The 26,360-nt window shown below is 37.5% G+C and overlaps 2 protein-coding genes across 2 annotated transcripts in view; both read left to right on the forward strand.

Moving 5' to 3' along the window:
* Nucleotides 1-26,360, forward strand: part of LOC135075327 (mucin-5AC) — a 166,067-nt gene that overhangs the window by 96,835 nt on the left and 42,872 nt on the right. The window contains exons 6-19 of the mRNA XM_063969739.1: nucleotides 4,464-4,593; nucleotides 5,772-5,957; nucleotides 6,410-6,629; nucleotides 7,657-7,762; nucleotides 8,247-8,372; nucleotides 10,183-10,286; nucleotides 10,663-10,785; nucleotides 11,347-11,564; nucleotides 11,890-11,992; nucleotides 13,102-13,240; nucleotides 13,453-13,572; nucleotides 13,828-14,064; nucleotides 14,161-14,310; nucleotides 14,398-14,788. Coding sequence (XP_063825809.1) covers nucleotides 4,464-4,593; nucleotides 5,772-5,957; nucleotides 6,410-6,629; nucleotides 7,657-7,762; nucleotides 8,247-8,372; nucleotides 10,183-10,286; nucleotides 10,663-10,785; nucleotides 11,347-11,564; nucleotides 11,890-11,992; nucleotides 13,102-13,240; nucleotides 13,453-13,572; nucleotides 13,828-14,064; nucleotides 14,161-14,310; nucleotides 14,398-14,788 — 2,353 coding nt within the window. The remainder of the gene's footprint in view (nucleotides 1-4,463; nucleotides 4,594-5,771; nucleotides 5,958-6,409; nucleotides 6,630-7,656; nucleotides 7,763-8,246; nucleotides 8,373-10,182; nucleotides 10,287-10,662; nucleotides 10,786-11,346; nucleotides 11,565-11,889; nucleotides 11,993-13,101; nucleotides 13,241-13,452; nucleotides 13,573-13,827; nucleotides 14,065-14,160; nucleotides 14,311-14,397; nucleotides 14,789-26,360) is intronic.
* Nucleotides 14,795-19,488, forward strand: LOC135075328 (uncharacterized; the record flags this gene model as incomplete). Its single annotated transcript, XM_063969741.1, has 1 exon — nucleotides 14,795-19,488. A coding segment is annotated over one exon (4,158 nt), but the record flags the coding sequence as incomplete, so codon positions are not given.

Consider the following 26,360-nt stretch of genomic DNA (forward strand, 5'->3'; position numbering starts at 1 on the left):
CCATCGACCTACATCGCCTACAGTTATGGTACCATTGAACTGGTCTGATGATGGAGTCAGGAGGCGGCCATAGAAACTCCTAAATGAAACGGCGGAATCGCATCGAATTTGGGTTCGTTGGATTTGTCTTTTTGAGCACTTTAGTACTAGATGATGTCCAGGGTCCTGATGATGGAGTCAGGAGGTGGCCATAGGAATTCCTAAACGAAACGGAGGAAATTTATCGAGTTTGGGTTTGTTGAATTTGTCTTGTATAATAAAATTATAATTTAAAAAACTTTTTTAAAAACAAGCTTTTATTCTGAAATGCAGTTGTACTAAAACGAAAAAAAACCGGCCAAGTACGTGTCGGACTCACGCACAAAGGGTTCCGTACCATTGATTAATATTATTTTTTTTAATTCAAGTTATTTGTATGAAAGATTACGCGGTAATAGGTAGGCGGTTTACGATTTACGAGGTAATAAAAAAAAACTACTTACTAGATCTCGTTCAAAACAATTTTCGTTGGTAGTTTTTATAGTAATGTAGGTACATCGTTTTTTTTAGATTTTTATTTTCTTAATTAAGAAGTTAAAAATCCATAATTTATGTTATGCAAGGTTCAAATAATTTCGAAAGCTTGTAGCGCAAACATAAAAGAAGAATAAATTCTACAGAGGATACAAGCTTTCGAAATTATTTGTATTTTTTTTCGTCTTATTATCACATGTTAACGGATTAACGATTAACGTTAACTTGCGTTAAATCTTCCGAAATGTAACGTTTTAACGTTTAACGAAGTTAATTTTTTTAGTAACGGTTTAACGATTAACGAAGTTAACTATTTGATTAACGGTGCCCAGCTATGCATGTATATTACCACTAGGTTATTAGTCTTGGATTCAATAAATCGTTGTGAAGAACGGTAGTGGCCTTACGTTTATGTCCAAAAACCGTTTACGTTTATGTCCAAAAACCTATATTTATATTGGAGCCAAATACCCAATGTGTGGCGCCGTCCTAAAAGATACAATAGACCCTGTGACGTTAGAATATTTTAGTTTAAAAAACTTGATTTCTTCTTCTAATCTTCTAATTAAAATCTCTTTCACAGACTGACTGCTTGTTGTGAGATAATAACATAGTTTTAACAAACATAATTTACGATGCTGCTGCTGGAGCTACAGTGGCCACATTTCGAGGTTTTAGTGAGATTCTTAAAATCTCCTTTTCCGAATTTCAGTTCTAATAAAAGTCATCTAAAAGTCATCTATAATGAAAATTCTAATGAAGTAGTACCTAATTACTAATAAAATATAATGAGTTCAAATAGTGTTTAGAAACAGGCCAGGCCAGGTTCAATTTTCAGCTCAAGTCATCAATTATAAAAAATGTTAAATTAGAATCGCAGAAATCGTTCAAAGCTCCAATATTATTATTCCATCAACAAAGGTTTAGTTCTACAAATAAGGGTGTCCATGCAAATTAGTTTCCACAAACACACAAACAAGTCTAATTTCTATTTTAAATGTGTTTTATTCAAGGTGAATGAATTAAATAGGCATACGATTTTGCAATAAATTAAAATGCTAAGTTCACTTGCGGATTTTACGGCCCTTTCGTAAACAATCGGCTCATTTACATGTGAGACAATGGCGGACGTTAGCCCATTGCACTGAATACACAATGACTGCATAGGCTAAAACATAGCTACTGTCTAGGCTAGTTCCCTGCAGGGTATGATCTATCTATAAGGTAGACTGTTACAATGCAGCGTAGAAACTGAACACATTTTAGAACAAGTCACTTATTTATTTGGGACTTTGCTTAGTGGTTATTAATTTCCTATATCAACTTTACATCAAATTCTTTATTTATTAGGTAACACTTAAGTATTAATTTGGCTAACTACATAACCAGTTCAACTAGTTCCACCTACGTTCAAAATACCTTACATAGCTTAATTATCTATTATACATATAAAAATAAGTCGGGTTTTCCTTCCTGACGCTATAACTCCAGAACGCACGAACCGATTTCCACGGTTTTGCATTCGTTGGAAAGGTCTCGGGCTCCGTGAGGTTTATAGGCTATATAATGTAGTCCACGCGGGCGAAGCCGCGGGCGGAAAGCTAGTATCGTAAATTTGTCACGTTAAATACAAGCAAACCTCTCTATATCACCAGAGGCCATTGGAGAGTTGTCCTTAGTAGGACTTAAAGCTACAACTTTTAGTTTTTTTTACTGCTCTGATTACAGGGTTTTAGCGGCATTAGTAAGCTTCAAATGACCTGTCATTGCATTGATGCTAAGAATAAAACAGCAGGTTGTATATTAAGCAGTTGCTTACTACTAACTACCTACTTACTGGATAATCCATCAATTTTTCACGCTCCATGGACACTTCGTAAATAGTTACGCACCTGCTAATAGTCCTACTTATCCTATTTATCCGTGCACCATTCTTCTTCTTTTCGTGTCGACAACAAACCTACACAGTGTCAGCCCAAAACTCCGCCACAAGAGTGGCGTTGTCAGTAGCACTCATCAAATCCTCCTGAGTGCAGTTGCGTGCACCATGGTCACCGTATAGTACTAAACAATGCAAATGTTTCAATCTGCTTATCCGCTCTGTTTGCGATCATTTCGGAACCTCTTTGTTCTAGCCACTCTTGCGCAATATGATAATCGCGCATTTCATAATTATCTTCTTGACGAGATTATTTTGCGGTTAAACTCGCGAGTCGACACATTATTTGTGTTCACATTTATGTTCACTTTTGTGGTTGCACCATGAACCATATTCTTTAAAGAACACACACACATTGTAATTTATAAGTGTAGCATACAAACCATACCGAATTATGTAACCAGTAAATGTTTGTTCAAATGTTTGTCAATTCGATACTATTCAATTTTCTTTAATCAAACAGGTTCTGAACGCTGAGGTTAGGTAAGAAGCCCTCGTGAAAGCCTTTACGAACCGCCTAAAGTTCCTGACATGTCTTTTCAATTATATTGGCTCAAAGACACTAAGCAATCCTAAAGAATCGACGGGAAATATTAGATATTACTCAAACTGACTTTATAATTTACTTGGAAATGTACCCAGGACTTCTAATGGACACTTAGCTCTCTAACTACAGATGCGTAGATAAAAAACCTGATTAAACACTATACCGGATTCTTAGCCTCACTCCTTGACCTTTGGTACAGAATACATTATGTCTACTGTTCCTTGGTCCATTGCTTGTTAAAAATAACAAATTATACACAAACGATACGCTAAATGCAAATATCAACCCACGCGGATCTTCCTACATTATTAAAATACAACATTAAAATAATATGTTTCGCGAACATCAAATAAATATGGACATAGGCTCGAAGCGGATTCTTTTCATATTATATAACGAATAACGATGTTACGAAGCGAAAATATATGCTAATCTGTGTAAAGATACCATTAATATTTATAAAAACTATTATACGTGACTTAATAATAAAAAGTTGTTGATATACGACAGGTTTAAGTATTTTTAGTGTAATAATAAAATAATGAAGTAATAAAACACTTTAATTATGCTACTTAGTTTTACCACTCTCTCCCATTCTATGCCCGTGTTTTCATTATAACTTATGTGAGGAAAGTATGAAACTCCAACTTTCCTCTACATGTTAAATTTTTATTTAAATAAATATGAAGGTAAAAATCTGTATATAACGTTTTTAGTGTTACATAACCAATTTTTTCGAATATTGTAGAATATTGAATCTAATAAGTTAACTGGCAGAGAATGGCCTTATGTACCAACTATATGGCATAGAAGAATAAATAAATCAAATAATTGAAACTCAGCGCCAGCCCATATGTTGTCCCGAAGTGGTGGTAGGGCAAGCAATATTTGGGACGTGTATAAGTGCCCTGGAAAGGGCCTATGTACTGAATAAACTATTTGATATGATAATTTTAGAATCTCATCTTTTAGGCGCGGTATAAAATTATGTGAAATATTATACTTACAAAGGGGATTTTCTATCTAAGATAGAGATGGGAGAGGGCTTGTCTGGGAATCCTTTTTATTGATTTATCAATATAGTAGACCATATTTCTTAAAACCTTTGCGAGTTCCTTAGCTTAGCGCAGGTAGAAAGAACAAAACAACTGCTATTGAACGAAAACCATTTTTATATGTAACTTCAGCTTGGTCCACGGGCGAAGTCGTTGGATTGAATTTTTAACTATTTTTTATTCCTGCTACAGACCGTGTCATCCACGAAGACGCGCCCCACCATTCTTCCGCTAATGTTTCAGCGTAATCGGTACACGCCTACAATAATGACGCTCGGATTGCTCGGATCAAACTCCCCGCGCCACACGCTTCCCTCGACCAAAAATTGGTGGGGCGCGTCTTCGTGGATGACAGGATTTATACTCTATACTGAGCCATAAATTAAGGAATTCTTCTCTTTCTCCTCAGATACCTGGACTGGATGAACCTGCTGACCTACGACTACCACTCGGCCTTCGAACCAGCAGTCAACCACCACGCGCCGCTCTACCCTCTTGAGGAGCCCAATGAGTACAGCGTTGATAACGAGCTTAACATCGTGAGTATCTATCTATTTATATGAAATTAAGCGAAAGGTCACTGACTGACTGACTTACTCACTCATTACGAAATCTCACACCCGAATTTACAAACATTACTATGTGATCTCACAGTGCACGTGGACGCACAGGGCGACACATGAACCAATCACGGTGCTCTATTCAACGCTGTGCGTTTGATTTGCATCTTTCGTTTGTGAATACGGGCGTCAGAAACTACAAGTGCTAGGAGTCTCAAATTTTGCATGGGGGTTTCTTTTAGAACGTAGGCGCTCACTAAGACGGGTTTTGCAAAATTTAACTCCTAAGGAAGTAAAACGGGATCCACGCGTACGAAGTCGCAGGCGGCCGCTAGTACACTGTAAATACGAGTGAAATGCAATGCGAATAGTCTGAAGAAAATAAGGGCCAATGCCGCACTTTGCCTTTTAAGCGCCTTATTTTAGAAATTGAATGTAAGCATTAGTACCCCTGGACCAATAGCGGTATTCTATGTTTAGAAAATACCTAAATACATTATTTTAAAAATAATTATTACTAACGGGATTGCTACCATAGCATAGTTAGTGTTGTGTGTCGAGAACAGTTGCGAGAAATTAGTGAGTTGGTGTACAGTGGTACCGAAGGTGATCGTAATAAAAGACAGCGAAAGAGGGTAGACCGATCTCACCCGCTAGATCTTCAGTTATTCCGTGATCAAGGCGCTTGCAATAGTGCCGAAATATCGGAGGCTCGTAAATAAGGTACATGTGGTACATGTTAGCAGTCCCGTTAATAATAATTATTCTAATGGTGCGTCCACACTGGGCGAATATGCGCGGCAAACTCGACATCCTGCTCACCCTGCTCTTGAGTGAGCAAGATGTCGAGTTTGCCGCGCGAGCATATTCGCCCAGTGTGGACGCATCATAATGTTAGTGACTATGAAAGTTTAAAACAATATACAAAATCTTTCTGCTACTATTTGATTCCTGACGTCAAATATTTAGTATAATACCTCGAATGTTATAACCTAGCGGTCCCGTTTTAGAAGGACCGACAATCCTAAGAATTGTAGCAACGCAAAGGTGGGAATAATCCCATTGTCTTTTGTGTAAGGTATTCAAACTCATAAATAAAGAAGTTCAGTCCACGAAATACAAAAACACTTTCCTAAACCACATTTTTCTCATTTCAGGATTACACAATCAAATTCTACCTCGAGAACGGAGCGGACCGCGACAAGTTGGTGCTTGGTATCCCGACTTATGGACGGTCGTACACGCTGTTCAACCCTGATGCTGTGGAGATTGGAGCCCCTGCTGATGGTCCTGGCGAACAGGGAGACGCCACTAGGGAAAAGGGATACCTGGCTTATTACGAGGTGAGTTTTTTATACTCGTATAAATATAATATGCCGAAGGGTGCAGATAAAAACTAGAATAAAGCGAATGTGCCCAAAAGATGCGAAATCATCCGCATCTTCATGAGGGGTTAAAAAACTTAGGAGCCGAGGGCGTCGACAAGAAATTCCACTCATTGACTGTAAAGTAAAAGTTATAGATATTATACGTCCTTAAATCCGTAAGCAACTGGATGCCAGGCACAACCAATAAGATGAACTACCTACTTAGGTATATGACAGAAAGGATACCAAGGAAAGGATTCTTGGATAAAGGATACCTACTGGAAATAAGTAACTTGATAAAATCTTACATCTATTGTTTTGTACCGGGTCTACGAGTATATTATGTATGATACCATAGATTGTTTAAGATCTTTGTGTTTCTTTTTTCAATATTTCTCTCGCTAAAATAAAAAGTCTATTTTTTACAGATCTGCGAATCCCTCAAGTCCAAACCGAACAAAAAGCGGAGTACATCTGACGAGGAATCTGAGGAATATTCGGAAGAAGAGGAGGAGGACTGGACTGTGATGCACCCGAACCCCAAAGCCATGGGTCCCGTGGCCTACAAGGGCAACCAGTGGGTCGGCTATGATGACATCGATATTGTGAAGAAGAAGGCGGAGTATGTCGCTGAGAACGGACTTGGAGGTGAGATTTCAATCTGACTTAAGTTAGTCACACTGGGGGTTCTCACACCTTACTTAAATACATTTGTTTCTCATCATCTTTTTGTAGATTGAAAAATAATACCTACGTACTGAGTACCTAGGTACTCAAAAACGTTCAAATATTGTGATGTATAAAGCCCATAGAAAAAAGTATTTAAAAAGCCTAAAAGGATGAATCGAATGAGGAGGATTTTTGTACAGGATATCTGTCAAAAGTGTTTAAAACAGCAATGTTGCCGTTTTGCAAGTTATTGCTAAAATCTGTCCCATTTATTTCACTTAATTTAGCTAATATGCGTATATTTTTACTACCTATCCTTTTTTTTTTTTATTTATTTAGGAAAACAAACAACTGAACAATACATATTTTTTCTTAAGATAGTTCAATAAATATACAGCCTAATTGGACAGTCAACACCGTTATCCTAGTTTAATAAAATGAACATGCAATGTACGTACCCTACAGATACTTAATAAATTACCACTACTAATAACATAAATGCGAAAGTGTCAACAAAACGCAAAGGCCACATGGAACTTCATGATACCTTACAGAACCATGTAAACGATCTGCGGCAAACAAGAGAGTTGAAGAGAGTACCAACACTGAATCGGACAACAACAATGAAACCCCACGCATTCAAGTGTCTAATCTGTTTCTCTAGTTTTCAAATTCTAGTCACATTAAGTAATTTTATCGTAATCGTAAGCATGCATATTACAGACCCACTCCAAAGTTTTACTATATAAAAAAAAATATTATATAATAATTAATAATTTAAGTTTTTCAATAATTCGCTTTTTGAATGCGCTCGGCGTTAAGGAAAACATATCCTCCTCATAAAGGTAATGATTATATAACGACATCATTCTGTAAAACGGCGCACGTTGTCCTGCATTAGTTTGTGTGTTTTTTAAATAAAAGAGCTTATGCGGACGCATACAACGTATTCTCTCAGAGCGGCTCGGAATTTTATCCTTATTAACATATTTTATGTCTTTCACAGGTATTATGTTCTGGTCGATCGACAACGACGATTTCCGCGGCAACTGCCACGACAAGCCCTACCCGCTCATCGAAGCTGCGAAGGAGGCGTACATTGTTAAACTTGGGTAAGTAGTACATCAACCCACCTCTAAGAACCAGCCCAGCACCGCGCAACTATCGCTGTGTCTGAACCAGACCTAGAGCCTAGCCTAGCACAATAGACAATTTCTGGGAAAGCTCGCTCCACCATAAATTGCATCTACACTCCTCTGAGAGTGAGATTGTTATCAAGAGCATGCTCAAACTACATTAAAATGAAATAGGGGACCTATTTCATTTTAATGTAGTTGCGTAATGTAGAAGCATTGAATAGAGCTCAGTGATAGGTTCGTGTGTCACCCTGTGCGTCCACGCGCACTGTGAGACCTCATAGTAATGTTTGTAAATACGAGCGTGAAAGTTGAGGAAACACCTAGAAATGGGCAACGCAGGATAATTCGCTGTGGAAATTCTTGAGGATTACCTTGATCCAGCAGTAGACTTCTCTTGAAACGAAACCGACAAACGATGGTGAACTTTACTGCTTACTAATTAAGGTATCTTTTACAGAGCGACAGACAACTCCATCGTAACAGACCGGCCACAGTCAGCCACCCGCGCCAGCAGCAGAAGGAGGAACAGGCCTCGCGTCACCAGCACCACCACCACCACCACCGCCAGACCTTCTTCTTCCAGGTACCTAAACTGCTTATGACAATAATAAAGCCTGGTCTGTGAGAACGTAGAATTTTGTCCAATGACCTCAAGCTACCCATCCTTATCGCTCGCGCGTAATTATACAGTGTGAGTCACGTTAAAGTGTACATATCAAAATAGATGAAACTAGACCTATTTTTATCGACAAAAAAGAGGTCAAAAAATTTTTGAGATTTTTTTTTAATTTTTTATAGAATTTTTTTTCTTTCAATTACTTATTGTAAAGAAAACATAATAACTTTTAAACTAAGCGGTATATCTTGATACAATAAAAACAGTAACAATGTTAAATAATAGGCAATACTAAAAAAATACATAAAATACACAAAAAAGGCCAACAAATAATAAAAAATTATACTTTTTGAAAAAAATCCGCTTAAAAATTCGTGTTTTTTTGGTTATTTGATAAATTTCTCCAAAAAATGCCCCTATAACAGGTAGTTTTTATTACTTTGTATTATTCTCTATCATATTACCTTCGTAAAACGAAAAATTGCATGTCTCTATCCCTATCACAACGTTTGCAATGATCGTTTGAACTAAGCCTCTCCGGGCGCGCCATTTAACGCTTCGTTAACAACAAAACTGAAAATGGCTCTAGATTTGTAATTTTGATAAAGACAAGTTAGATTTCAAATAAAAACAAAAGATTTCGAGGTAAATTAAACATTTTAGTTAAAATTAAAATTGTCTCTACCTGTAGCGGAGAATAATGTTGTGGCAGGCCTTTGTTCAAACGATCATAGCAAATGTTGTGATAGGGATAGAGACATGCGATTTTTGGTTTTACAAAGATAATACGATAGAAAATAATACAAAGTAATAAAAACCACCGGTTATAGGGGCATTTTTTGGAGAAATTTATAAAATAACCAAAAAAACACGAATTTTTAAGCAGTTTTTTTTCAAAAAGTATCATTTTTTATTATTTGTTGGCATTTTTTGTGTATTCTATGTATTTTTTTAGTATCGCCTGTTATTTAGCATTATTACTGTTTTTATTTTATCAGGATATACTGCTTAGTTTAAAAGTTATTACGTTTTCTTTACAATAAGTTATTTGAAGAAAAAAAATTCTATAAAAAATTAAAAAAAAATCTCAAAAATTTTTTGACCTCTTTTTTGTCGATAAAAATAGGTCTAGCTAGTTTCATCTATTTTCATATGTACACTTTAACGTGACTCACACTGTATTGCTGACGCGACTGTACGACGGGCGCCCGCAGTGAGTGTGCGAGCGCGACAGCAACATAATTACACGCGAGCGATAAGCGATGGGTAGCTTGAGGTCATTGGACAAAATTCTACGTGCTCGCAGACCAGACTATAGTCGGTGTAGGGGAAAGTCGGGTATATTGGTAATATGAATATGAACGAAATATTAAGTGGTACAATTTAGCAGCCGGTCGCTGGTTAAAATAACACATAATCTGATTTTCTGTCAGATACGATTTACTGCTGTACTAGATTCGTTGAATTGCTAAATCTGAATGCCTTTTCTGAATCATCTTCGACTACAAGTGGACCAATTTAGCCAAATTTTGGTAGAAATTATTACACTTTATAAAAGCCTTTTCCTAGATTTAATTTGACGCTACATTGTGATGATGATGCGCTTACACAGGGTGTTTTTTTTTTGTAAAATTATCCTTCTATAGTTTAGAGATGGTATAGAATCTATACTAATAGTTACTCAATATTTATTGCTTCCATAGTAGTTACACGATAACAATATTTCTTAGTTCTTTATCTGTTGCTGGGGCTCTAAATGAATATTATTTGTTTCCAGGACTAAGAGCAGCAAGCGCAAGCCTTCACCAAGCGTGGTGAGCACGACACCCACCTGGAATATCGCCACCCCTGAGCCGCCCACCACGCCCGATCCAGGAGCAGGTACGAATACTTTTAAGGTCCTAAAAGCCAAAACTAAGAGCTGTTTTACACTAGTTAAGTCCGTTTCAAATGCGATCCGAGCCCGTGAAAATACGGTCTGGAGTAGCCGTAGAATTTTTTGTGTTTTTCATGGGCAGGAGGCAAACGAGCATACGATATTTTATGATAAATCCGAGTTCGTCGAGACAAGATTCGACAAATCAGTAATTTATTTTCTAGATGTATATTTTTACGGATTCGGATCGGATAGTAGTACTACATAGCTGTATATGGGTCCAAAGGGTACATCAACAATAACTTATTAACTACCTATATTATAACTACATTAAAAATGTTTTGTATGTACAGCAAATTAACGAAAATGTATTTTCCCCAGACTTCAAGTGCACAGACGAAGGTTTCTTCCAACACCCGCGTGACTGCAAGAAGTACTTCTGGTGTTTGGACTCTGGACCCTCGAACCTGGGCATCGTGGCCCACCAGTTCACTTGTCCTTCAGGTAAGACAACTATTTCTATGAGTAACTATCAAGTTATTGAAGTAGGTACCTACTTAAATTAAAGAGTTACCAAGACATCAAAGTACCTACCATTAATTTATAAGTTACCAACAATCTGACACCTGTAGTAAATTGACATACTTTTATAAGAGCGATCAAAACGCGATTCGTCCATTGATTTTGCATGGCATATCAAACTTATGACGTCACCTATGCGCCAACTGTAATAATTCATAGAAATTAACAATCAACAAAGGCAAAATTTAAAACTGGGAACTATTGGGTTGTCAGGTTACACTCACTTGTTTTAGTTAAGGGGAGTTAGTTACCCAGTTCGATATGAAATCGAAGTCTGTTCACATAGAATCTATCTCATCGTACCACATCACACCATAATAAAAGCTTTCAATGGCTGTCAAATGGAAAGATTCACAATACTGATCCCCTGATCAAGTCGTGGGTTCGAGTCCCGCCTTAGGCAGTTCGATTATTTCAAGTTGTTTATTTAAAATACTGATCCAAATCTTTAAAAATCCTTACAATAAACAATCTGTGTCCCAGGTCTATTCTTCAACAAGGCCGCCGACTCGTGCGACTTCGCCCGCAACGTGCTCTGCAAGAAGCCAGCGGCCACCACCAAGGCACCCGCCACCAAAGCCCCGTCCACCACCACAACCACAGCCGCCCCCACCACCACGAGGAAGTCCATCAAGCTTAGTACCAGGAACTCGCTGCTGTTCAGGACTACTACCACGACTACTACTACTCCTGAGCCTGAGGTAATTAGAACTTAATCATTTTTCTTTTTTAATAGCGTTAATTTGAAGCTCACTTGTTTCGCCAATGTCGAGCTAATTAGTTGAGCAAAATCAGGAAAACAGTTTACGAAACATTTAGCTTTGAAACTGACAAGAAATGAGAATTTAAAATAATTGTCATTTCGGTAAAGCTTCTGTTGCAAAAAATATTTAAACACTATACCTTTCTGTTAGTTTAAAAAGAAGGGACCTTTCATCTTCCTCCACCCTTCTAAGCTACTTGTTCTTTTTTGGAAAGCGTTATTGGACATTTTTAAGCAAAATATGTAATATTCTTTATTTTCAGAGTGAAGAAGAGTATGAAGAAGATGTCGCAGAAGATAACGCTGACATTGAGGCTGAAGACCCGAGGGTTATCAAGGAGTTGATTGACTTGATTAAGAAAGTTGGTGAGTATCCCTTATTCTCATATTCTACGAGTAGACGCAAAGCATAACTTTTCCCATCAACATTAACCTTTGATAAGGCAATGGGAATATAGTTTCCATCATATTTTTCACCTTTATATGCTCGATTCAGGGTAACCAAAAAGCTTCGAATTTTTATGAAGTCAACAATATAAGTTTGGATATCACTGCAAACGAGTTTTACTGTAATAAAATTACCTGTAGGATTCAGTTCATATTTAAACCCTACAAATAAATTTATTCCATCGCTTAAAACTATTGAATTTCTACAAACTATAGTCTATCCAATATAGCTTGATTAGAATGACAGCTGTCATCAAAAGTAACGACATAACTTTGTAGTAGCGATCAATGAGAGCTAAATATTGACGGACAAGAAATAATTCACGTCTGACCTACAAACAATATTTTCGACGACAGTGCTTCCAATAAAAATGATAATTTCGTGTAAATGCAGCGTTAAATTACACCAATAAGTAGTAATTCGAAATTATAAAAATCAAGCTAGAGTATTAACGACGTCTCTACAAGGTTATCTCGAGTTACAAAAATGTTAGTGTTGGGACATATCGACAAATGTCATATTAAATTAAAACTATTTCTTAAACATATTTAACAAATTTTTTTCTAACAAATTTTTTAACATATTTAAGTCAAGTTATACGTTTTTCTAAATGTTCACTATTAAAAACCAAAAAACATTTCATTCTTAAATAATCAAACATCGGAAATCAATCACCGGTAATTTTTTGGGTATTCATAGCACCGTTGCTCTAGAAGAGATGCCTACCGCCCTCTAGCGAGAGGAAAAAACCACTGAAGAACACTGATGATAATGACTACGACTTAGGTTGTACACCCTTGACATACATTTTAAATTTTACTATCTTTAAATTTATATCATAATTGTCATTTTTATGAATAAAGATATATGAAGAAAAATTGGGTGCATTTTTTCATATATTTTTTTCGAAAACTTATCGATACATCTATGTGAACCGTACGAAACATACCCATCACTAGTCACATTCGTTTGACAGCCGTCATTCTAATCAAGCTATATTGGATAGACTATAATATTAACTTCTTAGGTGGAGTGGAACAACTAGAAAAGCACTTACATTTCGGAGAGACATCCGCTAGTACCGACGGCGCAATCACCACCACGCCATCCTCATTCAACAAGAAGCTCTACCAGAAAGTCTTAGAGAGAACGAGGGGCAAGAGCAAGTGAGTAGCTTTAGCTATTTTATACATCTAATAGTTATTTGAACCTCATTACACGAAACCAGTAGATGAAGAGTCGAATTTGAAACGAGGCTAATGTTTTTAATATAATCATGAACGTGAAATCCACGATGGATGAACGAGAGATGAAAAATGACGCTATGTAAAATGTCGCTTGTAAAAGTTTTTACTAATTTAGAAATATTACTTTTTAGGTTTGGTAGCAACAGTATATCCGATTCTGGAACAGCCCAAAACAGCCGAAGAGGACCTCAGAATGCTGGTTTGGAACCGACAGCCGACAAAGACAAGCTATTGAGAAAAGATCGTCCACAGTAAGTTATTTATTTCCATCCATCATTCAGCTAATAAACTTAACGCCCTTATTCACAAACGATGCTTGCTTAAATAAAGCAGCAAATCGAACGCGCTGCGTCGAATAGAGTTCTGTGACTGGTTCGTGTGTCGCCCTGTGTGTCCACGCTCACTGTGAGACCTCATAGTAATGTTTGTGAATACGGGCGTTAATTAGCATTTGTAGTGTAACAATGAGCAAATAAGTATTTCATAAAAACTATTATATCATCCAGATACACAACAATCAACCGGTCGCGGCCATCGACAACTGCAGCCCCAGAGCCTCAAGAGGATAGTGACGAGAGCGAAGATGAGATCGAAGAGCCACCACAGCAGCTGTCTCGAGCCCGTACAGTGGAGGAAGACATCTACGTGAAAACTTCTGCGAAGCCGCTTCAATATGTTAATATCCGTCGGGCGAGGCCTACAACAACATCAACTTCCGACACCGCTGATGATACTGCTTCAAGGTAACTAAGACTCGATTTTGAATACAAAGCCTCAAGTATTCTTAAAATGTCTACAAACGGTAGTGTAAATTTTAACTAATCACCTATCCATTTCAGAAACGCACTGTTTGAACGAGTTGAAAATTATGTCTCGGTTTCCGAGACACCAAACACACTGGATATCCTGAGCGCGAGACGAGAAAATGTACCTGAGTATGTCACTATTAGAAGGCAAAGACCGACAACAGAAGAAACTACCACTGCACAGTAAGTAAACATTTTTTTGGTGAATTTTAAATAGAAATATTTCTTATAATAAAGGTATACTCACAGAAAACGCTATTTATTTTCCAGGTACGAGAATACTCAGCAAGAGGTAGAAACTCAGAACACTGCGCTTGAAAGAGAAATCTCGACTCAGCCTCAGTACACGTCAATCGTGAGAGTACGCTCCACTACTGAAGCTACCATCGAAGAACCGAGCAGTCCTGAACCTACCACTATTCTTGCCGTCCAAATATCTTCCTTACTAAACTCGCCCAGTTCAGCTGAAGATGAACTGGAAACTTCTCCTGCCGATGAAGAGATTACGGAAGCTGCTACGACTACAACGACCACGACTTCGAGACCTACTACTACTACGACTTCAGCGCCCTCTAGCGCGCCAACCCGACGCACAGTTCTACGCAGACGAGGCTCCACCTCAACCACCACCACCAGGCCAGCGCCATCTACGTCCACACAGGTGAGTACTAGGAACTATTCATTTGTAAGGCGCCGTCGACCCCTATCTCGACCAAATGAAATATCTTCAGACTCAGTTGAAGCAGATGAATTGTCCCGTAAAATAAGATCAACAACTCCAGACAGTCGGGAAATCAACGGTGTTAGGACTGTAGAAACGAGCCAGTTCAGAAGGAACAGGATCAGAGTTACCCCGCAAACTGAAGACTCAGAGCCTGCTGCAGCATCGCCAGTCACTCGAGGAAGCTTCAGACCGCAGTTGACCCGGGACGAGATAGCCTCGTCGTTGACGCCAATAGTAAATGAAGAAATAGTTGAAGCTCCCAGATTTGTGCCTAAAGAAAACGCCGCTTCCAGAACCGAAAGGCGATTCCGTGGTAGGACATCGACTACGGCAGCTGATAAGGTTGAAGATAGTGAGGTTTCTGCCGCGACAGTTGAAGTTAGACGACCTAACATCTTGCCTAGGGGACGTAGTAGGTTTACAATTAGCACACAAGCTCCAGCTAATGAACCGTCTAAGGTAACTGAAACGGCACCAGTTCAAAGACGACCAACTTTCACCAGATTCCAACCCCGTCCCTTCACAAGAAGTAGTACCACGTCGACAACCAGTGACGATAATTTAGATGATAATGAACCAGTAGCTACTACCAGGGCTCCTATTCGTTTGCCTTTTGGTAGAAGTAGACCATCTTCCACCAGTTCCCCTCTCATCCAGCCTCGCAAATTGCCATTCCCTTCACGCCAGTCCACAACTGTACAAACTTTGACTAACGAAGAAGAAGTCGAGGATGACGTAGAAGAGAAAAATGATGACATTTCTCTATCAGAAAGTGCCATAGAGGAGAAAGAACATGAAGAAGATAACGAAGAAGTACAAGATATACCAAAACGGCGTGTGGTAATCAAAAAGATAAGGCCTTCTACCACTGCTCCAGAAGACGTTATTTCTACTGAAACAATTCCTATTCAATTGGAAGAATCTGGCAAGAAGAAATTTAGAGTCATAAGACGACGACCTTCTTCCACTTCCACTCCGGAGGCACCTGAGCCAAGCTTTCCTTCTACTGAAGCCTCTACTCCAGCAGTTCCAAAAATACGTAGAATCATCCGTAAGAAAATCAAACCTGTCGAAGAAGAACCCTCAATTATTGCAAAATCAGTAGGTTCTCTCAACACTGAAGCCAAGGTCAGTTCGACAACAGAGCAGGTAAGTAACTATGGTGAAAAGACTAGAACCACCTTGTTGCCGTCTTCATCTGAAGCTCCAACAACGATTGCAACTGATGAAGCAGAATTAGTCAAATTCAAAGACACGTTTGAGGTACAAAAAGAAGTCGTTAAAGAAAGCGAAAATGATGATAAAGATGAAATCTTAGAACCAAGTGACAAAAATGCGAATAAGGAGGAAAAATCTGAGCTCGTAACTGAAAATGAAGTTAAGCCTACGGAGAGTGAAGTTGTACCGACTGAAGTAACAGCCCAAAATGACGAAACAGAGTCAAAACCTGAAGTAGTAATTGAGGGTGAACAAAAAACTTTGGACCTGTCAGAGAATCAAGAGAATGAGGCTTCTGCACTAACTGTAACCGAAGCAAAAGAATCTCAACCTGAAACAACTACAGTAAGTACTACCCAGGCAACATCAGCACCTACTCGAGCTAGATTGCCCTACAGGCCTCCAAAACGACTATTTACTTCGACGACTGAGTCCTCTGTACCCTTAAGTAGCAGGGTTTTTAGCCGTAAATACAACCCTGGAGTCTACACTAGTCCTGCTTCCGCTGATAAACCAGATTCTTTCAGACCTGCGGTTACTAGACGACCTCTATTCACATCAAAATTCACAAGAAGACCATTTACTACCGCCAGAACTACTAAGAAAATAGAAGAAGAGGAGTATTCAGATGAGGAAATACTGGACGAAGAGCCAGAAAATCCCTTCGTTTTTGTACCACAAAACCAATTATTTACCCGCAAACCTGATGTTCAGAATGAGCAAGATGTTGAGGAAGACTATGATGTTGAATCGGAAGAAGAACCTGAAGATGAACCTCTCGAAGAGGAAGAACCACCGAGCAAGTTTGTGCCCACAACTAAAAGACCAGGTTTCAAACCCAGAGTTGTTAACTCCAACACTTTCAGGGCAGCTTCAACAACCACTGAATTGCCTAAGCGTCAATTCGGAGCAAACCGTACGGCAATATTCAATAGATTCGGAGGTAACAAACCCGTCAATGATACTAAAAAGCGCGTTCAAAATGTGCCTCTTGGGTATAATGTACCAGTTGGTGCAAGCCCTAAACCAAGCATTGGGTCACAAAAGACCGAAACTTCTACAACAACACAAAACAAGGATGATGATGTTCAAAGCACAACTACGGACTCAGAGTTTATGACTAATGCCGATGATGACGATTACCTCTCTATGACCGAATCCACTTCAACGTTATCTGATACCACAAATACTTCTGAAGATGCGACGGCCACTAACACCATTGAAGATAACGAGACTACCACTGAAATGGAAATTAGTACTGACGATTACTTAGAATACACTGAAGGTACTACCAACTACCCAAGCACTCAAGATTCAACAAGCGCTCAAACTGAAACTGAAAACAATACGCCTTTTGATATCAAAACCGAACAAAATACGGAAATTACCACAGAATCTTTACCAGAGACTACTTCAAGTGCACCACAAGTATCACCAATAGTAAAAACACAATTCGACAAGTTATTCTCTGTTAGTAGAGTCGTTGAAGTTTCCTCTAAATTAGACAAACACCGTCTCAATAAAAACAATGAAACTACTCTTATAGAGGAAGGTAAAATTATGGTTGAGAAGAAACCAATGGTAGATAAAATCGGTGAAGTCAGTCGATTTAGTCTTATTAAGATTGTTGAAGATGAAATCCCACTGTACCTTACAAAACTCGGCCACGTTTATCCTGTAGAGAATCCTCCTGAAAACTTGATTGTTATTGACGAAGCTAGAAACGCTAGAGCTTTGACTAACTTCGCCGATGCTCCACGTGAAAATTTAGTGGCTTCTGAGAGCATAAATGAAGCATACAGACATATAAAAAATACAAACAAAAAGGATGATGAAAGCAAGGATCACGTAGAACATCTTCTAAGTGATGATTTCTTAAGTTACATCAACGATGACAAAAAAGCTGACAAGTCTACAGAAGTGCCCGATTCCTATACTCCTGAATGGCAGTTCGTGCCAGCAGCTTATGAAAATGAGAAGGTAACTCAGAAAAAAACTACAAAGACCTTAGAATTAGTAACGCCACGAAGTGTGCAAACAAAACCGTCGACTTTGCCTTTAGAAGCTCTATTTAAAACCGAAACTCCTCTGATGGCAAGAAAAATCGGCGATGCTAAAGAAAACCAACCATTCCTAGTATACTCTGCATCAGTACCCACCCAAAACGAGGATGCTAACATCGTCAAGCTAGAAGTAATAAAACCTGAAGCTGGTCGAAGCATTGTAACATTCGCTAAAGGCCAAGAATTTCAAGGAGCGCCTATGGTTGAAGAAGCGACTATCAAATATCCTGTTAACATTTCAGTCATTCCACTAACATCAGAAGTCACAACTGAAACAACTGCTACAGCAACATTATCTACGGACAGTGTGACCATGGGTCCAGTCATGGATCTTTTGACCACTACCCAAGCGACAACTATAACTACCGAAGCTCAAACGACCACAACCGACATTCCATCAACAACTGAAACGATTCCTGATGAAACTACCACTCAAAAGATATCCCCAGTTGATGCTAAACGATCCAAATTCGCATTCCCAAGAAGACCGATCATAAAGTCTTCTAACTTCACCAGACCCGCACCTAAAGCTCTCAAAAAGCTCAACGCTACAGTTGTCTCGAATTCGAACCAAAAAGCGAACAAAACGACAGGATTCAGTCCAAACAAGTCCCGGTTCACTGCGCCACGGGCACAGAACGTCCCAATAGACGTAAGAAAAAAGGCAACCACAAAAGTCGCCAAAACCTTCACAACTGAAGCTCCAAGAACGACAACCGAAAGAAAATTGTATGTGAAACCTATCAGGCCTGCCTTCCGTCCAGCATTCGTACCTAGAAAATTATCAACAGCAGCACCACAGACTAATGGGGAAACCTAATAAGATATCCTTAAGAAAGCGGTTCCTTTGAACCTGGTTCACCTGGCCATATACATACTCTGATCGACTGATAAAAAGTAAATTATAATTAGTTCTACACGCTTCACTGAGTCTGAAGAAGACAAGCTTGCGATGTTCTTAGCGCTACCTTCAGTAAAGACACTCAGTGCCTAAAATAACTTATTTCTATATACGTAATCACTCAGGCATATTTGTTGTACATAGCATCATCTCAACAACTCCTTTTAGTCATACTTTTAGAGATTCATAGCTTTAACTAAGGTATTTTAGGTTTTATGGAAGTTCTTTTGTACCAAAAATGTATATTTTATTTTGTTAGTTAATTTTGGTATAGCAAAGACTTTCAGTTACAAATTGTGTTAGGTTAATAATTATTTAAAGTAATAATAATATTAATCGTTACCAAGTTATGTACATACGAGAGTTAGGATCGGGCATTTTGTATTATGTGGATGAAACAAATTGTATTGTAACATTCAAAAAGAAAAGGTTTGTAATAAAGTATTAGTAATATACGACATCTCTATGATTTTTAGGATTAAGAATTTTGTGTGACTTTTATCCAGCAAAACCTAAAAACGTATTATTTTTACCTGGAGTTTCTGCACAATTGTGAAAGAAGCTTTTGTTTAGCAAATAAGCTGCATAAGCAGCTGTTATTCAGCTTTAAGCTATATAAAGTTTTAATCGTTTTTTCGCTGCAAGCTGCCTGCCAAGCCTGAAAGAAGGTAAGTGCAATTTCTATACATTTCGTACACTTTATACCTACTCCTTTATGAATTTATACACGGGATATTTTTCCATTGTGTCTCATTTATAGACAGTGATAGGTTTAAATAAATGCGTTGTCTTTCTAAAACCCCTCATATTTCCAATGACTGGACGTATTAGGTAGGTTTTATAATACGATCAAAAATGGTTATTTTCCTCATCGTTTTTATAACTAAAGGTGTTATAGAAAAAACAAACAAGCCTCGAAATAATCAATTAATGTCCAACAATACGTTTTACAACAATAGTTTCACACGGCTCATTACTGAGTATACAAAAGCTGTGAACTTTCAAAGACTAATCTCTAGACATCGAGCTATTACTAGTTTTTGCTAACAAAGGTCATGAACGAGCTATTCTTAAACAAGAACAATGTGGTAAAGACATAATAACTACTTAGGCTACGTTTCTGGCATTTATAAAACGGTTATAAGATTTCACGGTGGTTATAAGATTCTTTAGAGTGATTTATAAGAGTTTTAGAGTTTTGTAATTTTATTAATATTGCATTGTACCCTCAGATCATAGAAGGGAATAGATGTGAAACGGGGGCGTGGCGCGTGTCTCCGCGATATGCCCAGAAACGAACATCGGCCGCGTAGCTAGGTTAGTCGCGATTCAGTCGTACTAAGGAAATGTTCTCCGATATTTTGGATAATGCGTCGTTACGTGCAATAAAACAAGTGAAACGAAGAACTACAGGAACAATGGAGTCATTTACTACATGTAAGTATTGCAAATCCATTGGTATTTTGCTTATAAATAAAAAAACTAAACATTTTTACGAACGAATTCAGTGCCGTAACAGTTACTGCGATATCGAAATCAGTGGTGATAAAAATTCTAACACACTTGTACATTGACGATTTAGTTAGCAACCACTTTATGTCATGCTCAACTACTGCGCAATGTATTTAATTTCTTCCGATATCCACTGTCGTGTGAAAATACACAGTACGGCCGCATGTGCCGGTCGTAACATAGTGCCGTGCTCGTGTTCTAATGCGGTTTCCTATTATCGATAAATAGAAGTAAATTATAATTTTCTATTATGTAATTTTAAATAAAAAAATGATGTGTTACTTGCGATTATAAGATTTTACAAAAAAAATAATAACAGTAGACGTAATTAGTAACTGTCAACTATGTAATTTTTTACTATAAGAGCTAGTTGAAAGCCTAATTTATAGGCATTATTTTTGATAAACATATGCGGTACGCAGATCGCCATAATTAAAAAGTAAATGCGTGATAGTACTAGTAGTTAATAATAACGTATAATAATAAAAAGGTTTTCATACATAAGCATTTTGTGAAACCAGTTTCGAGCCTTGCCCGGCTTGCCCCTAGCGATTTAAAGTATCGATATCTTGTCGACTCCATTTTATCTTTGTTCTCTCACTAGCATTTTCTTAGTGTGCGTCACGTAACGCGGCCATTGATTGGCCATAAGGCACGCCTTCTGGCCAATCACAGCACTTTTAAGCCGGTTGCACATGTTGTCGTAGACTCACAGTCGCTTTGTTTTTACACAGTTGAATGTGTGTGTGGGAGCTGTGGTGGGGGAAATGTGGGGACACTGGTTCTCGTTGTAGTTACGCGCGACTTCATATCTATTCTCTTTCTATGATCTGAGATTGTACCTAAGTGAATGAATGTGCTGAAAATGTTATTTTCTCAACATATGTATTGTGACTGGTTTATTTCTCGTAAACATTTAGTTATTTTACGAAACCAAGCTTCAGCCTTCTTCAACAACTTTCTCTCAAGTAAAGCTCCCAGTTCTGGAATCCATTCTTATGAATAAATCTAAATTTTTACCTTATAAATGTCATGTAAGAGCACTCGCCCACGGCGACTTTTTGTAGCGTTGCAGTCGCACTGCTATAGCGCATTAGTAGCGCGTTGGCATCACATCTGTAGTTCGTTGCAAATGCGACTAACGCGCGTTGGTAGCGATGCTGCAAAAAAAAAAGTCGCCACGGTCGAGGACCCTAACAAATTCTATTTTCCTACTACAGCGAGTTGCAAGCACTAGTTGTATTTCACAATAGGAAGTAGGTACCTACACTAAATACTTGCAACTATCTAGTCTCTGATTTTCATAAATAAACACAGTTTTCAGCTAGGAAAGCACTGCCTAACTGCCAATACGCAGTATTATCACGCGTGTACCTATGCGTATCCCTGCTGACGTAATTTGGTCTTACACAACTTATTATTAAAGTCCGAATTCGGAAACCTTTATATTATCTAGGCATCAATTATGGAAATTTTATGATACCAAAATTAACCGGCTTTACGAAAATTTGTTGCGAGCTCTGCAATTTAAGGCACTTGTAGCTATGAATATTTATCTTTTGATGGTTTTGAGTGTATTAATGAACAATTATAAACAGTAGTGTCAGAAAAACCAATCTTTAAAATTATGTAACTTATTTTAACAAGTGGTTCAATTCATTATTAAGTATAGGTCATAAACGGCCGTATTCACAAACGATGCTTGAATAAGTAAAGCAGCAAATAGAACGCACAGTGTTTCTACACTCTGTGATTGGTTCATGTGTCACCCTGTGCGTCCACGCGCAATGTGAGACCTTATAGTAATGTTTGTGAATAGGGGCGTATGTCATTAGTGGTTGAATACATACAAACGGCATTAATCTCATTCTACACGCGGTGTGGGTTGTGACACATAAATACAGTGTTGTGACAATGAAATCACGACCTTGGTGTCAGACTAATGATACGTTACAAGTGTATGACATCCCAATCAGTGGCTTTGCTTTCTCGATAAATATTTACTTGTAACTTCTGACTAAATCATAAGAAACCTCGTGAGAAACCAAACCATTAAAACCTTACCTTATTAATAAATTGATTCATAAACCATGTTTTTATGTATTAATTACATAACGTTGGAAAAACACCCATTAAACGAAAGCTCGCTCAGTTACATCATATTCGGGTAGATCACCGGCAATCCATATACAAGTTGATTTTCCATGTAGAGTTATGTAAACTTTTCAACTAGGACACACGTGCGAGATTTTGGTATGGATATTAAAACTACAACATTTAACTTTGAAATTAACTGATTTTCTCACCATTAATGAAAATAATGTGGTTTTTACACGCAATTGACAAGTCACCTAAATAACAATACTTTACTTTCAATCGTGTAAAAGTCTCTAATAGTGTAAAAACTTGCGTAAATGTCTCGTTTTAAACTGTGGGCAATGAAACATAATCAGCACTAAGTGGGACTCATACAAATAAAATGTAGTTATACCTAGTTACTATATGTATTATTTTGACCGGTGTTGATTTATCAAGTTAGATTTTCCCATACAAATAATCCAGTGTGGTTCTCACAGGGCACTTTATACGACCTAAAATGAAATAAGCCTGTAATTACCTAATTGTATACTTTAATACTATAATTATAGTTCACATGTGGCCGGTAAGATACAGTAATGACCCAGTTCAACCGCACATGTGGTTATGTGGTATATGTATACTATCATAGTACGGATGTATATGTTTACGTGGTATACATACGTCCCTGAAACCCCTTCCCTTTCGCTCACCGTAACATTTAGGCCGTTTAAATCCATTCATGAGGTTAAATCTAACAGCTCGTTAGATTGCACTAAGATAGATGAATCATATGCTTGATCTTTGTTCCCTTTATAAGGTAACTTATCTTTGTATTTTTCACATGGAAAAATTACTGTTCCATGTCTTTTTAGTTGCCCGAAAGTTTTCTGAGAGAGCTCGCTTATATTTCGTAGTAAAACAGCATACAATGTCATACAAAGACAAATAATTATAATTAATTCTTACTAATCTCATTTCTTACAATTTAATTTAGCGTGGTGTACAAAAAAGGGTCTATCTACCTACTCAGTCATATTCTAGTATAAATAGATCAAAATGTAAATTTTAACTGATGAAAACCGATTTAACTGAAACAATCGCTAAGAGCTAGTATCTCCAAAAAATATTACTGTATTTCTATTCGTTCGACTCTATGGTTTGCTTTGCCTCTTACCCAATAGCAAACCACTATTTATAAACAAACCTCAGCGAAGACATCCTAACTGAAGTACTAAGAGCTAGTCGTGACAGATGCGCCGGCGCAGGTCGTGATATGCCTATGGGACATGATCACTCAATGCACATATTACGCAGTTGTAGCTACAGTTGTACACTATAAATGCAAGGGGCAATAGACTTGTAGCTTGTGTATTTCTTTGATACTTACACAATCTCGTTATTTGTAAAAATATATCAGTTCAAAAACTAAAACCTAACTACTGTAAAATCAGGCTACAGTATTATGAAAATATTTTTGAAAACGGAAAATAACAGGAAGGGTCCCGTTGACGTTGACAACGGTAGAGAGTAGAGACCGTGACAATTTATTATAGTATTTAAAAAGTAATGAATTCAACGTAAAAGTCTTAACCTTTTAAGAAATAAGTATTAACATCTAAACTTTTGGGTGATATAAGAATGTTCATGTTAATAATAAATTTTTGTGGTGATGTTCAAAACATAGCCATGGTTTTAAGCCACCTTCTACAAGTAAACCTACTCAAATACCCTGTAATTACCTCTGATGAACTCGACTCTTAACCGCAATGCCATACAAATCTTTGTTTAACATCCATTAAAATACCTCATCTTCATTAGTAACAAGTTAAGACACACATTCCTGATCCAAACGTTTTGTTGCACAACCCACATCTGACAGGGGTTACAACAGCTAGCTAACATGTCATTAGGGTATTGACATCGGAAGCCATTATTTGAAGGCATTGTGAAATAGAGCTAAATGACAACAACGGATCGTAGAGCTTAATCTGTTTGTGTAAGCTATAGCAGTACTTCTCACTCTCAAACTTTAAGAGGCGACTGACTTATCTATAATCTTCAGATCGATTTATACACATGTATAAACAATAAACAATCACTATAAGTCACTGACAAATGATTTATATCAAGGGTCTCATTACTTTTACCCAAGTGAATATGTACTCGTACAATGCTATAACTAATGACTACTCTTTTCATGATTAAATTTTTGTTTGTAGCTGAAAACAATCTTAATATAGTCTATTATATTCTTTGTGGCCATAAATACGGTAGGGAATATTAAATTGTTTATGCCTACGAAAGTTTCCATATCAATTAATTAAATCTGTTGAGTTCGAGAATATACAGGTATCTTTAATAGCAGAGTAGTAGCCACGTAAAGGGCATCAAGATCTACGCAATAGTAGAGTCATCATATACAGAAATACGATATAATAACCGTTTTGCGACAAAAATGGCTTGTTTAGAAGCGCCTGCAAGTATATTAAGAGACTTTATTTCTTTAAACATTTGCCCTCACAGCCACCAGTCTTTTTGTAGCTATTAAAAGCTTAGTTATAGACAAAACATAGCCATTAAAGGTCAGTCTTGAAGTTTTGAAAATATTTCATAAATATGATGAACATATAACCACCTAAATTGTACCGTCTCTGTGTTTTCTTTCCTTCTTTTTGTACAATAATTAAGTCTTAACATTATTACTTAAAGTTGAGGAACCTTTTAATTTGAATGGCTTGCGATTAATAAAAATAAACAAGCACGCCTCATTCAACCACACCTAAATACGCGTACCGGCTACCTTGTACGTTTTCCTCAATGACTTGACTCAGACTATGGTCAGATATGGAAAAAATACCTTGACGATACTTGTTTCTGCGGACGATACTGCGTTTGGGATGGCCATAAATATCGTGTTGTATCATCTTCGTTGCGCATACGCCTCTGCTGGAAGGACCGGTTGGCCCTTATGTATATTATATACATATTATACATTATAGCCCTGTGGCGTTGCATAATGGAAATGCTGTGTTTTAGTGTTAGAGTATAGGTACTTGTGAATACGGGCGTTAATATATTTGCAGGCGCTTTATAAGCAACTCATGCAAAATTATTAAGTCTCACATATAAAAGATGAATAACTAAGAGATGGCTGAAATAATCTAGATAACAGACAGCTTCAGGTGGGATTCGAACCCACCACCCTTAGCCGCCGCCGACAGCCGTTTACTCTGTCCTTCCTTCAGTTGTTTTTTGTTGAAATTAAATATTTAGGTGCATTTAACGTTATCTATGCAGAAATCTCAGTAACTAATCTAATCTATGTACGAACTATCAAATAAAGTAATAACTAATCATATTCGTGATAAGAAACTAATAAGTAAGACCGTCTTATACCGTTTTACTAAAGAAAATGCTTTCTCTTCGCCACAGTAAAATCAACATTGACCAAAACTGACATAACGTAACTTAAACCAGGCAGTGTTTAATTGTCTATGATTAAGATTATTAATGTTAAATCATTCTTTATTCAGTGTTACGTACTACAAAAGGAATTCAAGCAAGTAGGTGATTTAATACGGTCTCTAACGCTATTAATGACCAAGTAACCATTCTTACGTCGTGAGTCACTATGTCGCTAGTCAAGTGTTAAATTCCTAGATTAGTTAATCCACTGTTTAACCGGTAATTAATTGATAGAACTCGTGCTAACGTTGTGTTTGCAATTAGTCTGGTT

Source organism: Ostrinia nubilalis, chromosome 10 (genome assembly GCF_963855985.1).
Source record: "Ostrinia nubilalis chromosome 10, ilOstNubi1.1, whole genome shotgun sequence".
In the NCBI taxonomy this organism is placed as follows: Eukaryota; Metazoa; Arthropoda; class Insecta; order Lepidoptera; family Crambidae; genus Ostrinia; species Ostrinia nubilalis.